General features: G+C 48.7%; 2 protein-coding genes across 2 annotated transcripts in view; both read left to right on the top strand.

The window, feature by feature from the left end:
* Positions 1-14,704, top strand: part of LOC128915987 (protocadherin gamma-C5-like) — a 248,422-nt gene that overhangs the window by 50,405 nt on the left and 183,313 nt on the right. The window lies entirely within an intron of this gene.
* On the top strand, positions 4,344-7,165 carry LOC128916213 (protocadherin gamma-A10-like). The gene has a single exon (XM_054217574.1). The coding sequence runs from the start codon at positions 4,499-4,501 to the stop codon at positions 7,163-7,165; it is 2,667 nt and encodes an 888-aa protein (XP_054073549.1). The 5' UTR covers positions 4,344-4,498.

Below are 14,704 nucleotides of genomic sequence, written 5' to 3'. Positions count from 1 at the left end.
CATTCAGAGCAGGTCGTTAGCGGCTGCACTCTTTAGTTTATCTTCAGTCATGGGTTGAGGTTCAGCTGAGAGGTTTTGTCTCCAACTCTTGTGTTGCCTAAAATCGTATGAGTTAGTAACGCTGAAGGCGAATCCGTACTGTGTAGAATGAGATCCGCTGCTTCTGCATGGCAGACTCGGGACTGACTCTTGCAGTTGGAAATGTGGCCTTTCTGATATATTTTTCCCAAAACTGTGTGTACTTGGACCCGGGTGAGAGATGGACACAAACACGTTGGTTAATGGTTTTTCAATATTGGACTCTCAAAGGCAACCTACATGTGTCTCCGTGTATGGAAAAGAGACAGATTGCTGCCTCTTCATAACTGGTAGCGGTAGTGCGAGGGGCTCACATTGTGTGTCTGGGGAGCGTTGATCCGATTGTCCGTGAGGGAAGGAACGGGATTTCCCCCTTCCACTCACAGCAAGAATCAAGCGGCGGCACTTGTTCTTCACGTGTTCACGTAACAGTGAACGCGGGAAATTAAGGATTCTGCATGACGGAAACGGCCGTGAACCGTTTGTTTAGGCATTTTTCTTTTCTGGTCGCTTTTTCTGTAACTGCTGTACTTGGACCTGGTTGATAGTTGGATGCAAAGCCGCTGGTTAATGCTGTTTCCCAAAGGAAAGGTGCCTGTGGCTCCATGAATGGAGAAGTTACAAGTTGTTCCTCCTCACAGTTACAGAATGTTCGCGCTTTCCCCCTCTTTTGCCGTGTGCCCCCTCATCTTTTTGAGGAAGGTTGCTGCGAAGTGTGAGCATTAGTTAGACGGATGAATGTTTTCCGGAGATGATTTTTCGGAGCTCTTTGTGCAGTGATTTCTCTTTTTTTTTCTTCCACCTGGGTGGTAGTTCCCTCTTTTTTTCCCGTTCCTGATCTGTCTTTCATAACCAGCTGAAGGCAGAAACGAAAGTGTAGAACGGGATCTCAAGAAAAAAAAAATCGCATTTAGCATTTCATAGGCTGTCTTCTTTTCAGCTCCCCTTTTCCCAAAGAGATGATCCTGGACCTGGTTGATTGCGTTGACAGGGCAATACTAGACTCAGCAATTTGATCTCTTGGCCACTGTTTACAACAGTTGTTGTGTCTCTCTCTTTAAAAGCGGAGCTCTCTAGTCAGCCTGAGGACATATCCAAAACCAGAAGGAAATACTCAAAAGGAGAGCAATTAGGCACTTGAATTGAGTCCATTTGCACATTTACAAATGGTCCGCGCAGAGTGTAGGGTCAACAGCCGTGCTTGTCCTCTGCCGTCCTACAGTATTTGGTTGAAAAGGTGTTCTACCCACGTGAAGACTTAAGAATTAGATGAATTGGCTTTACTAGATGGCTTTACTAATGAGCATCAATCTCTTAGACCGAGATTTCTGAGAAAATCGAACCCCCTTCCTGGTCGTTCAAGCTATCGAATTACTTGATTAAATGTGATGTGTGCTCTTAAAAAGGGAAACCACAGGTTAAGGTCCCTCATCTCTCCTTTTCCAGTGTTAGCTTTCTCTGTAGAAGTACCAATATTTTAGTGTAATTCGGTTTATAAAGGGAGAACTGTGCCCATCCTGAGAACGTACATAAACCGAGAAGGAAATACTCAAAATTTTAGTTTATGGTGTGCAGCCGTACTTGTCTTCAGCCATCCTACAGCATTTGAGTATTTGAAAAAAAATAACGTTCCAGCAGAATGGTCTAGTGACCCTGATACCTCTTGTTCTCCGGGTCGGAGCGGATTTTAATAGCACGTTTTCTACAGCAGAGCCTCTTATCCTTTGCTGTCCTTGTACTAGTCATTCAAGCAAGACTGCTAAAGCAATTTCTGATGGGGATTGTGCTTTGCGCAGATCTTTAACCGTCATATTTTAGTTTACGTCTCTCGCCAGTACGAATTTGTTTTTCCCGTGCCTATTCCCCTGGGATTTCGGGGGTCGGTGTGGATGGGGAGGGCTAGTCCGTTTGTCTGTGGAAAAAAGAAAGATTGTGGTAACTTCCGTCCATTCAGAGCAGGCCGTTACCAGCGGCACTCCTTGGTTTCTCGATGGTCACAGGTTCAGGTTCAGCTGAGAGGTTTTGTCTCCAACTCTTGTGCTGCCTAAAGTCGTCTGAGTTATTAAGGGTGAAGGCGAATCCTTACTGCGTAGAATGAGATCCGCCGATTCAGCGTGACAGACTCGGGGTTGGCATTTGCAGTTGGAGATGTTTCCTTTCTGACGGAATTTTCTCCGAAACCGTGTACTTGGACCTGTTTGATGGCCAGACACAAACCCGTTGGTTAATGGTTTTTCGGTATTGGACTCCCAAAGGAAACGTGGATGTGGCTCCATTAATGGAAATGTGACAGGTTCTTCATCCCTAGCGAAAGGAGAGTGTGTTGCCCAACTTTTGGGAGAATGCTGCTGCAGAAATGACAGAAATGGTAGCAGTAATGGGAAGGGTTAATTCTATGTGTCTGGGGTTTGCTTATTCTCGTCTCCGTGAAGGAAGGAATGGGGTATCCCCCTTCCACTCCCAGCAGGAATCAAGGGGAGGAATTCGGAGACCTGTGGAATGATTTATTAACGCTGAACGCGGTAAATTAAGGGTTCTTCATGACGGAGTCGGGAATGTGTGGTGGACGGTAGGTGATTTTTCCTTCCTGAACGCTTTTCCCAAAGCGGCTTTACTGGGACCTGGTTGATAGCTGGATACAAACAGGGTGGTTAATTCTGTCTTTCGAAGGAAAGGTGGGTGCGGCTCCATGAATGAAGAAGTTAGAGGTTTTTCCTACGTTTTTTAGATATGTGCCCTCTAGTCTTTTTGAAGAAGGCTGCTGTAGAAATGGCAGCATGAATGGTACGGATGAATTTTGTCCAGGCATGACTTTTACGAGTTTCCTGTGCAGTTATTTCTCTCTCTTTCTTTTTCTGTTCTTCCATATTCTTTGGTTGTTCCCTCTTTTTACACTTCCTGATCTGCCTTTCATACACAAGTTGAGATACAGAATAGGATGTCAAGGAAAAAATCCCCTCACATTTAGCATTTCAGAGTCTGTCTTGTTTTCCTCTCCCCTTTTCTCAAAGAGAGGTGCTTGGACCTGGTTGATCGCCTTGAGAGGGGAATGCTAGACTGAACAACTTATGAGCAACTTGTTGAAAGAGTTGTGTCTGCCTGTTTACAAGGGGAGGGCTCTACCCATCCTGAGAACATATGTAAATCGACAGTGAAATACTCAAAATGAGAGCAATTATGCACTTGAATGAAGTGCGTTTGCACGTTTACAAATGCTCCGCACAGAGTTTAAGGTCTTGTGCCGTTCTACAGTCGTTGGTTGAAATGGTGTCCTACCAAAGTAAAGATGCAAGAATTAGATGAATGCCTTACTAATAAGCATCAATGTATTACACTCTGGTTTTTGCAAAAAATCAAAATGCTTCCCGGTTGTGTTAATAAACCTGATATCTCACGTTCTGCGCGGCGCGGTCGGTGTTTATATCACTTTTTGTATAGAAGAGCCTGTTATGTTTTGCTGTCCTCGTTCGAGTGATTCAAGCACGCCAGCTACAAAAATTCCTGAGGGGGACGGTGATTTTGGAGGAATGGGATGAAACTCGTAATAATCTACAGGTCATATTACGAAACAATATTTTACTTCACATCTATCGCCAAAAGCAGTCATTTTCCCTTTTCGGTAGACATAACATGCATCGTTAAGGAAAAGGAGGGCTTAGAGAAAAAGCAATGCCGTAAATCCCCGCTTTCCCTTTGAGGGAGGATCTTCCTTGTTGCTTTGTTCTATTGGTCAGGACGTGGGGAATTAAAGTAGCTGTGTCACGCCCTTTTGTTTTCCAGAAAGGGTGAGCGAGAAGAAATTCGAGCACGACTGCTACAAAAGCTGTGCAATTCTCGGTGGAGATTGTGGTTTCGGACGAATGGGATATGGATGGCAGTATTTTGCACGTCATATTCAGAAAGATTAACACATATAATATATCACCTTTACAATACTTGTTTCCCGTTCGGTGGAAATAACACAAAAACGGAACGCGTGATATTACTGGTCGTGACCTCCTGGCGGACCAAAGAAGAGATGTGCTGTAGAAAAGGTATCGCAGGAGATCCGCCGTGGCCGGGAAACGATGTGTCCGTGTCGAGTGTCCCGTCGTGGAAAGGCGTGGTAAAGGGCGGCGGGCAGCGCTGGGCAGCACTGGTTGCTGCAGTGCCGGAAGGAGGCTGCGGGTGCCGCTGTTGACCGAAGAGGAGCGAGAGGAAGGCACAGCGCTGCAGGCAGCTCCGTCCGCTGCGGCCCGGCTCGCTGCCTGCCTCTCTGTCTGGGACGGCGGTCGGTCTGAGAGCGTCCGGGTGGTGCGGAGCTGTGGTGCAGCGAAGCGGAGGGGCCCGCGGCAGCGTCCGGGAGCGGCGAGACGGGAACGGAGCCGGATAGTCAGCCAGATCGGGAGGCGGAACGGCAGGCGGCGGTGCCGCGTAGGAGATGTTTGCGGCGGGGAGGCAATGGGTCCGGCGGAATCGAGCCTTGCTGTGGTGCGTCCTGGTGGCAGCATGGGAGGCGGCGTGGGGCCAGCTGCGCTACTCCGTTTCCGAGGAGATGCCGAAGGGCTCGTTCGTGGGCGACGTAGCTAAGGACCTGGCGCTGGAGCTGCAGGCGCTCCAAGACCGTGCCGTCCGCATTTTAGGCAGAGGCCGAACGCAGTATTTCGCCCTGCACGGGAAGACGGGACATTTAGTGACGGCGGAGAGGATAGACAGAGAGCAGCTGTGCCGGCTACTGGAGAAATGCTTGCTGCGCTGTGAGGTGATCGTGGAGGGGGAAATGAAGGTTTATGGAATCGAAGTGGAAATCAGGGACATTAACGACAACGCCCCCAGCTTCCAAGAGGCAGAAATGGACCTGAGGGTGACAGAGATGACAGTTCCGGGGTCGCGGTTTCCCCTAGCTGAGGCTCACGACCCGGACGTGGGACGGAATTCCCTGCAGAGGTACGAGCTGAGCGGCGACGAGCACTTCTCGCTGTCCGTGCAGACGGGCCCCGGCGGGGACCAGCGTCCCGAGCTGGTGCTGGCGAAGGCGCTGGACCGGGAGGAGGCGGCCTTTCACGAGCTGGTGCTGAGGGCGAGCGACGGCGGCGAGCCGTCGCGGACGGGCACGGCGCGGATCCGCGTGGCGGTGCTGGACGCCAACGACAACGCGCCCGCATTCAGCCAGGCGGAGTACACGGTGCGTGTGGCGGAGGACGTGCCCGTGGGCTCTGCCCTGCTTACCGTCATGGCCACCGACGCTGACGAGGGGATATACGGCGACGTCAAATACTCGTTGAAGAAAACGAAGGATATAGCACTAGAGTTATTCCATCTGGACTCTGAGACGGGAGTGATCACTCTGTTGCGTAGCCTGGACTTCGAGGAAGGCGACTCGTACGAAATGGAGGTGCAGGCACGGGACGGCGGGGCTCTTTTCGACACGGCGAAAGTGGCGATCACTGTGACAGACGTGAACGACAACGCACCCGAAATGACAGTGACTTCTCAGCTAAGCGAGATCTCTGAGGACGCCCCGCCGGGGACGGTGGTGGCCCTGCTGCACGTGCAGGACCGCGACTCGGGCCCCAACGGCCAGGTGCGGTGCAGCATCGCCGAGAGCCTCCCGTTCCGTCTGGAGAAGACCTTTGAGGACTACTACCGTGTGGTGACTGCCGAGGTGCTGGACCGTGAGGCGGTGTCGGAGTACAACGTGACGGTGCGGGCGTCGGACGGCGGTTCGCCGCCGCTGTGGAGCAGCGCGGTGCTGTCGCTGCGGGTGCTGGACGTGAACGACAACGCGCCGGTGTTCGCGGAGGCGCGGTACAGCGCGCGGGTGGCCGAGAACAACGCGGCGGGCGCGCTGGTGCTGACGGTGCGGGCGGCGGACGCGGACTGGGGTCAGAACGCGCGCGTGCGGTACCGGCTGTGGGAGGGGCGCGTGCGGGGCGCGCCGCTGTCGTCGTACGTGTCGGTGCACGCGGAGACGGGCGCGCTGTACGCGCTGCGCTCCTTCGACTACGAGGAGGTGCGCGAGGTGGGGCTGTGGGTGCGGGCGGAGGACGGCGGCGCGCCGTCGCTGAGCAGCAACGTGTCGGTGCGCCTGGTGATCGTGGACGAGAACGACAACGCGCCGCAGGTGCTGTACCCGCCGTCGGCGTCGGGCGCGGGCTGGGCGGGCGTGGAGCTGGCGCCGCGGTCGGCGGAGCCCGGGGCGCTGGTGGCCAAGGTGGTGGCGGTGGACGCGGACGCGGGGCAGAACGCGTGGCTGTCGTACGAGCTGGCGAAGGCGACGGAGCCGGCGCTGTTCCGCGTGGGGCTGCACAGCGGCGAGGTGCGCACGGCGCGGGTGCCGCTGTCCCGCGACGCGGCGCGGCAGAGCCTGGTGGTGGTGGTGAAGGACCACGGGCGTCCGGCGCTGTCGGCCACGGCCACGCTGACGGTGGTGCTGGCCGAGAGCGTGGGCGAGCTGCTGTCGGAGCTGGGCAGCGCGGCGGCGGCGGCGGCGGGCGAGCCGTCCGTCAGCCTGACGCGCTGGCTGGTGCTGGCCGTGGCGGCCGTGTCCTGCCTCTTCCTCGCCTTCCTGCTGCTGCTGCTGGCGCTGCGCCTGCGACGCTGGCGCCGCTCGCAGCTGCTGGCGGCGGGCAGCGGCGCCTTGCGCGGCGTCCCGGCCTCGCACTTCGTGGGCATCGACGGCGTCCGCGCCTTCCTGCACTCCTACTCGCACGAGGTGTCGCTCACCGCCGACTCGCGCAAGAGCCAGCTCCGCTTCTCGGGCGGCAGCTGCTGCGACACCCTCCCGGCGCGCCCGCCGCCCGACGAGCCCGCGCCGCTGCTCGCCGAGGACGCCGACGGCGCCCGCCGCGCCGACCCCGACGCTCCCCCGGTGAGTTCCTCCCACCACGCTTGCTCCGCCACGCCTCCCTCTCCCGCTTCTCTGCTCTTTGCCACCCGTGTTCTCTGTCCTGTCTGTAGGATGAAGTTTAGTTACAAGGATGACAGAGCTTCGTTGATCAACTCTCTGTGTGGTGGTGCCTCTTTCTCTGGGGAGGTGAACGTGGTGTTGTTGCTCAGTGTTAGAGTAGGTGTGGAGGCAGGAGAAGTGAGGCTGCTGTTGTCCTGAGTTTCATTGGAGCGGAACGCTAGACTGTGGCCTTCTCACATGCCAGGTTGTTTCCCTTTTTTTACCGACTTTCCTGTCACTATTAGGAGTTCTGAAGCTATGTATTGCATGACCAGCAAAAGGCAGTTTTCGTTATTAGCAGGGTCAGCTATCTTCCCGACAGCACCTGTGCTTGAGTAGGATGAGCATGTCTTGAAACAGACTGTTAATGGCTCTGTGACCATTTCCTCTCCTGTTTCTCTTCCCTTTCCTACCTGTCTTCTGTGTTGGAGAGAGACTTTTCTCCTTTCCTAGTTCAGTGCCCAGCTCTAAGATCATGCAATGCGGGGTTTAGCTTCTCAAATAAGGCTGGCCTAAAACATGTTACTCCAATTCTAATGTGAGCCCTGGGAGGTTCTTCCTCTGTGTATGCAGGTTATCATCCATTCTGAAGTAATAACCTATTTGTGCACTCATGACGAATGCCATAAGGGAGCTTTGGGAAGAGCACACTGTGTAATCACCACCTACTAAACACCTGAATTAAGCAGCTACCCTAAGTGCCATAATCTAGAAGAGTAAATTCTGATGCCTTCCTTTCTCCAGGTTTTAACTTCTTGTCTTGCTCGTTGTAGTGATCTGGAGGTGGGCCTTTGGATCTGAAAATGTGTGGAAGATCACATCTGTTATATTTACCTGCACTGTCCTGTACATGCCTTTGATGTTTACAGCTCTAAAGGGAAAGACTTTCATAGGTGTGTTTCCTTAGAATATTACTGTTAGAAATTCTTTTGCTTGTCACATAGAGATGGTGAGAATTCAAATATTGTCCATCGTAAGGAGAAGTTCTCTGTGCACCTTTTCCTTGGAAAGGCATCCATCTGCTAGTTATGAAGATCCACGACAACCATGCAATCTGTGAAGGGTTTGAGGAGAGTGTTGGGGGTGGTATGTGTCAGGAGGTAGTGGTGGAGACATGGCATGTTGTTTTTTCAATTCCCAGTTTTTATTGCTGGCCTTCTGAAAAAGAGTCTGCAGGTGTTCTAAAATTTGATTTTGTAAGTTCATCAGTTTGCTTTCTTATTGCATATTTTTCCCTGTGATTGTAATTAAATTCTTGCCCTTCTTGTCACCGGAGTAAACGCTCTTGCTTGCCACATAGACATGGTGAGAAGTCAGTGCAGGTTCAGCAAGAGACTGGCCATGAAGCAGAAAATGAGGGGATTGTATGCTCCCTCTGGCCGGTTGGTGTTTTAGTATCATGCCTAATGCCAAGGCCACTCCCTCTTATATCAGGTGCCCCTTTCCTGCACCCTTGAAAGGGGACGACAATCCTCTGATCATTTCTCTGTAAGCAATAACCATGGAAGTGCAACATGCTTCAGGGGTACTATTTCTAGTAATTTCTGTGTGAAACATCCTTTTTCCAGCTCTATGTCCATCTGAAAGTGTGATATAGAGTTCTATTGTGGTTGTATTAATCTTTTCCCAGCCTTGACCAACCTTCAGATGTTATTAGTGGCCCTTGCTCTTATGAAGCAAGCTCTTGATGTTTTGTTGGTATTAAATTGGTGTGAATGTAGGGGGTAGAAAGGTATTTTTGTCAGGAATTTCTGTTATGTCCAGTACAGCTTTTCCTGTGAGTGGTAGTTGTCTATGTAAACATGGCATGAATTGCTTGCAAAGTCACATATCTTTGAAATTTCCCATGTGGTAAGGAAGAATGATGATGTCTTTGAGCAGATACTGACAACTGAGTCTTCAACTGGGCATATTGTTTATTCCTTTTAGAACACTTTATGCTTCTTCAAAGGAGTGTTATAAGCAGAGAAGTCTCTATGCATGCATCTGTGTTGTGATCCTTCTTCTCCCTAAGAAGGAGGATTTCTTTTAATGGTGTCTGTCTGTAATGTTAGCTTCCCTGTTGTGGGATGTTTGAGCATGCTGAAGCATTCTGTCTGCACAGAGATTTGGCAGGTGGAAAAGTTCACTGTGGTATGTCTATCAGGTAGGTGTAAATGTTCACTTTCTCCTAGTTGTTATATGAATCCCATAGTTGTGGTACAGTGCATTTTCTTTTTCTTATTGTTCAAAGAAATGACCTTGAGAACTGTGGCTATGGTGTGAACTCCTGTGTGGTCCTCCTGTGCACATTTTACCAACTAGATAACCTTCTTGTGTAGCCACTACAGTTGACATAATCTGGAATCTTAAGCTATGATTCCTTCATTTCTGTAGGATTCCCATTGCTTCCTTGTTTCTTCGCATGTTCTGGAACTGGGCCTCAGTTTGGCTGATAGCCTTTAAAAGTGGATATCTGTTTGATTTCATGCCTGGTGCCAAGGACTGTGCCATTCATGTTACATTCCTAGCCTTGCTGTCCATAAAGGCCCTTGTAATCCTCTGATAATAAAGTATTTGAGTATGTGTGTACCTAGAATGATGATGCATGGGTAGAACAGCTTATAATTCCTATGTGAAACTTCCTTTATCAACCTGCATCTCACTTGAACATTACGATGTAGAGGTTCTTCACAGTTGTAATTAGACTTTCCTCCATGTCTGCCTTATTTATTTATTTATTTATTTATATTATTTATTTTTATAAAATCCTTCATCTGATGATACTGTGCTGCAGGAAACCTAGGGTCAAGCCTGAAGATGGAGGAAGCATGCCCGAGAGTAGGGGGGTGTGTGCATGTGTAGAGTTGAAAGGGACACCCGTTGGCTCAATGGAGTTGCCCACTGTGAAGGGATTCTGGTTCTAGCAGTTAAAGTTTTGAGTGGTGTATGTGTGACTCCTTGAATGATGTGTGAATGCTGGGGCAGCAGCTTCTCCTTTAACATGTAGTTTTAGTTATAAGCAGTAGGTTATCTTCCATTGTGTGTTAGTGCCTCTTGCTGATGCTACAGCTGGTATGGAGGGCAGGGCTTGTGAAGGTACGTTTGTGTTATGTTTCTGGTGGGGAGAGTAGATGTAAACATGACCTTAGTAGAACTCATATCTCTGTGGAACAGTGTGCGTGAAAAATATACAAGGTATGTGTTTTGTTAATTTTGAGGGTTCATTGCTGACCTACATAAAATGAGACTGAAGGTGTCTTGTTTTTGGATATCATACTGCTCAGATTCCAGCTGGCCAAGTTGCGAGTTCACCAGTTTGCTTTCCTGTTGCATGATTTTTCCGGTGAATGGCAGTATTGAGCACCTATGTGTACTTTAGGTTAAAGTTTGAGCATTGTCTATCTTTCAAGTTGCCCATGTGCTGGAGTAGGATGATGGTGTCTTTGAGGTGATACTTTGATGACTGGGTCTTTATCAGAGCTGCATATCGCTTATGCACTGCACTTGAGTACATTTTCTGTTTCTTTGAATGAGTGTGATGAGCAGAGATATGTCTTTGCATGCGTTCCTGTTGTGATCCTTGTTCTCCATAAGGAGTTGTATGCACAACATTTCTGACAGACATTTGATGTCTGCAAAGTTAGCTTCTTTGTTTACTAATGTTTGGGCAGGGTGAAGAATTCTCTCTGTATGAAGACAAGGCAGGTGTAAGAGTTTGCTGTGTCACAGTTGGAAATGTCTAAAAGATAGATGTAAAAGTTCAATTTCTCCTGGTTCTTCTATGAGGCCCACAGTGGTCATTCCGTATGTTTTCATCTTTTTTTCATTGTCCAAAGAAATTACGTTTTGGAACAGTGTCCATGGTCCTTTGTGAGACCCCTATTGAAGCCTCCTGTGGACTTTTTACCAACCGGATACCTTTCTTGTGTATCTACTACAATTGATCTCAGACAAGAAGAAGTGGTGTGTGCAACTTTTCCGTTGGTGGTGTCTATCTGCAAAAATTTTTGTGTTGCATGATATTTGGTCAGGGTGAAAAATTCTGTCTGTCCAGAGACAGGCCAGATCAAAAAGTTTGTTGTGGTATAATTCGAAATATCTGAGAGATAGGACTAAAAGTCATGTTTGTCCTAGATGTTCTATGAGACCCACAGTTGAGGTTCCATGCATTTTGCTGACTTTATTGTCCAAAGAAATTACCCTGAGGAGCTGTGGCTCTGGTCTTTGGTGTAAGCTCCTATGTGAGCCTCCTATGGACTTAACAACTAGATACCTTTTTGTGTACCTTCTAATCTGATATACCTGACACATAATCTCTGTACCTGACATAATCTGAAATGTAAAGCTGTGATTCCTTTGCTTCTGCGTGTTTCCCATTCTTGCCTCGTTTGTTGTTCACGTCTAAAGCTGGGCCTCATTGTTGCCAGTAAGCCTTAAAACATTAACAGCGCTCTTACAATGGTTGGGGTGGGGAAGCAGTTTCTTTCTGTACCTTGAAGGTGTTCAGTTGCTAAGAGAAAGACTTTTATATAGTTCTAGTTCCCTAAGATGTCACTCAAAAGCTTTTTTGCCAGTGGCTGACATTTGGATGGCCAAAATACTGGTTATCGTCCATGGTGCAACTAATGACTGTAAATGTTTTACAAAGAAGGTGAGAGGCTGCCTTTAAACCAGTAAAATAGATGGGTCAAGATGTTTTTGGCTGAGAAGTGGTTTGATTTCATGCCTGGTGCCAAGGCCTGTGCCATTCATGGTATGTGCCTGGTTTCGCTCTCCTGAAAGTCAATGATAGTCCTCCAGCAATATTTGCTGCTCCACAAGTATTTGCACAATGATTGTGCATGTAGAATGATGATGCGTGTGTAGAATGTCTTATAATTCCTCTGTGAAATTTGCATTATCCATCTGTATCTTCCTGTAACATTGTGATGTAGAGTTTCTTTGCAGTTGGAATTGCACTTTCTTTCAGGCCTTTGTTTCCTGGAAGGTCGTGGTTCAATTTCCCCATTTCTGGGTTCTGTTTTTGCATTTGAAACTCTGTGTGTTGTTTTGCAGCAAATACTTACCTCATCCATGTAAAACAAAATTTTATGAGTGAGGAAAATGAAGCAAAAGCTAAAAGAGAATCTGTTGTCATTTCTCAGAAGACAGTGCTTGAGAAAGAGGCCCATGATAAGATGTTTACACTTATGGCTTCATATTTGTGGGAGACGAGCGGGTCACACATTAGAAAAAAATCGCTGAGAACTGATTACTATTTCTTAAAATGAAACCCCCCACTCTGGAGTCCAGAGTAAGACTTTAGAGTCGCACTTGCAGCTTGAGATATGAATGACTTCCAGGTGTGCTCAGGGATGAATTTCAAAACCCACAGTGAAGACAAAAAAGACTTCCCAGTGAGTTTGTCTGACAACACTTTGTCTTCCACCATTCCTTGCCTTGCTTGTCTGATTTATGGTGTTGGTTTTTTCCTTGGTTTCCTATGTATGTAGGTTTACTTTTAATTACCAGCATAGCTCATTTAGTAATCTTTTGTTTCTTAATACCTCTTGCTCATGCTACAATGGGTGTGAAAGGCAGAAGTGAGGGTATCTTTGTGTTCTGTTATTTCCAGGAAAAATATAGGTGTAAACATAACCTTAGTAGAAGTTGCAAGTCTGTGGAACACTGCATATTATAAGAGGGGAAGGCATCCTGATGGGCTGCATCAGGAGAAGCGTGGCTAGCAGGTTGAGGGAGGTGATTCTCCCCCTCTACTCCACTCTTGTGAGACCCCACCTGGAGTACTGCATCCAATTCTGGAGCCCCTACTACAAGAGAGATATGAACGTGCTGGAACGTGTCCAGAGAAGGGCCACGAGGATGATCAGAAGGCTGGAGCACCTCTCCTATGAGGACAGACTGCGAGAGTTGGGGTTGTTCAGCCTGGAGAAAAGAAGGCTCCAAGGAGACCTTCTAGTGGCTTACCAGTATCTTAAGGGGGCCTACAAGAAAGCTGGTGAGGGACTTTTTAGGATGTCAGGTAATGGTAGGACTAGAGGGAATGGACCAAAACTGGAGATGGGTCGATTCAGACCGGACGTTAGGAAGAAGTTCTTCACCATGAGGGTGGTGAGACACTGGAACAGGTTGCCCAGAGAGGTGGTGGAAGCCCCATCCCTGGAAGTTTTTAAGGCCAGGCTGGAATCGGCTCTGAGCAACCTGATCTAGTGGGAGGTGTCCCTGCCCATGGCAGGGGGGTAGAACTAGATGATCTTTAAGGTCCCTTCCAACCCTAACAACTCTATGATTCTATGATTCTATTCCCCCTAAGGCACTAGTCTGATGACTCATTCTCTCTTGGATGACCACACTTTTTTTTGGCTGTTTATCATTTCTGTGCTTTAGACTCCTTCTTTTTCTTCTCAGAATGGTGGGGAGTATACAAATGCGCCTCCCTTCCTGGTGTGATCATACTGCATTATACTCTCACAATATGTTTTTTGCCAGTTATGAGAAGGTGAGAAGCTAACTGGCCAGTTGTGTACGGTTGGAGAGAAGACAGGGGAGCTCAAGGCGGAGGACTATAGAAGAACAGGTGGTCATTTCTTCCTAGTCACAGTTAATGCAACTGTGTGCGTAATGGAGTACCATGCAAAAGTTGCTTCTGCTCAATAAGTTTGGCCTAAGAAATGTTACTGCACTGTATCCGTACATTTCTCTATGTTTCTAAGTCTTGCCTTGCATCTTGTCATGAGCTCTACCTGAGAGTCTCTGATCATATGTGGACGGTCAGATCTTTTCCACTTCCCTGAGTGCAGGGGCAGTTCCTGTACACACCTTTGATGTTTACAGCTGTAAGGAGGAAGGCTTTCATAGGCATATGCATGGTCCCAGAGGCACACTTGTCTGTAGCAAAAGCAAGCAAGGTCATCAATCTCTACTGCAGTAGAGTGATGCAAAGTGCAAAGCGGGAACCCAACCCAGACAAAGTTTCCACAAACAGACTGGAAGTCAGCGTGAGAACATGTGCAGGGTGTGCTCCACCACAGGCTGGCCACTCAAATGGAGAGATATGGGTTTGAGAGATGGACTGTTAGGTGGATAGGGAACTGACTGGATGTCTTCATCCATTATAGTCAATGGCTCAATGTTCAACAGTAACATATGGTGTTCCTCAAGGGTCTGTATTTGGAACAATTACTATTTAGTACCTCCATAGACAGTGGGATTGAGTGCAACCTCAGCAAGTTTGCAGACAACACCAAGCTGAGTGGTGCTGTTGATTCGCTAGAGGATAGGATGCCATCCAGAAGGATCTGGACAGGCTGGAGCAGTGGGCCCACATGTGAACTTCATGAAGTTCAAGAAGGCCAAGTGGAAGGTCCTGCACCTGTGTCTGGGTAATCCCCAGTTTCAATGCAGAGAGGGGGATTGAGAGCAGCCTTGTGGAGAAAGGACTTAGGGGTATCAGTGGGTGACAAATGGTACATGAGCTGTCAATGTACACTTGCTGCTCAGAAAGCCGATTGTATCCTTGGCTACATAACAAGCAGCGGGGTCAGCAAGACAAGGGAGTTTTGGGTTGGAAGGGACCTTTAAGATCATGTAGGCCATCTCTCCTCCACTTTCATGAGACACCACCTGGAGTACTGCGTGGAACTCTGGGGCCCACAATTCAAAGACAAGGACAAAGAGAAGAGAAGGCTCCAGGGTTAGCTTATAGCACCTTTTCAA

This window comes from Rissa tridactyla, chromosome 11, assembly GCF_028500815.1.
Source record: "Rissa tridactyla isolate bRisTri1 chromosome 11, bRisTri1.patW.cur.20221130, whole genome shotgun sequence".
In the NCBI taxonomy this organism is placed as follows: Eukaryota; Metazoa; Chordata; class Aves; order Charadriiformes; family Laridae; genus Rissa; species Rissa tridactyla.
The sequence above is the reverse complement of the archived record's forward strand: the minus strand, read 5'-3'. Positions and strand labels throughout refer to the sequence as shown.

What these genes read in the sequence shown, in the direction of transcription:
- LOC128916213 (XM_054217574.1), top strand. Translation starts at nt 4,499, where the DNA reads ATGTTTGCGGCGGGGAGGCAATGGGTCCGGCGGAATCGAGCCTTGCTG.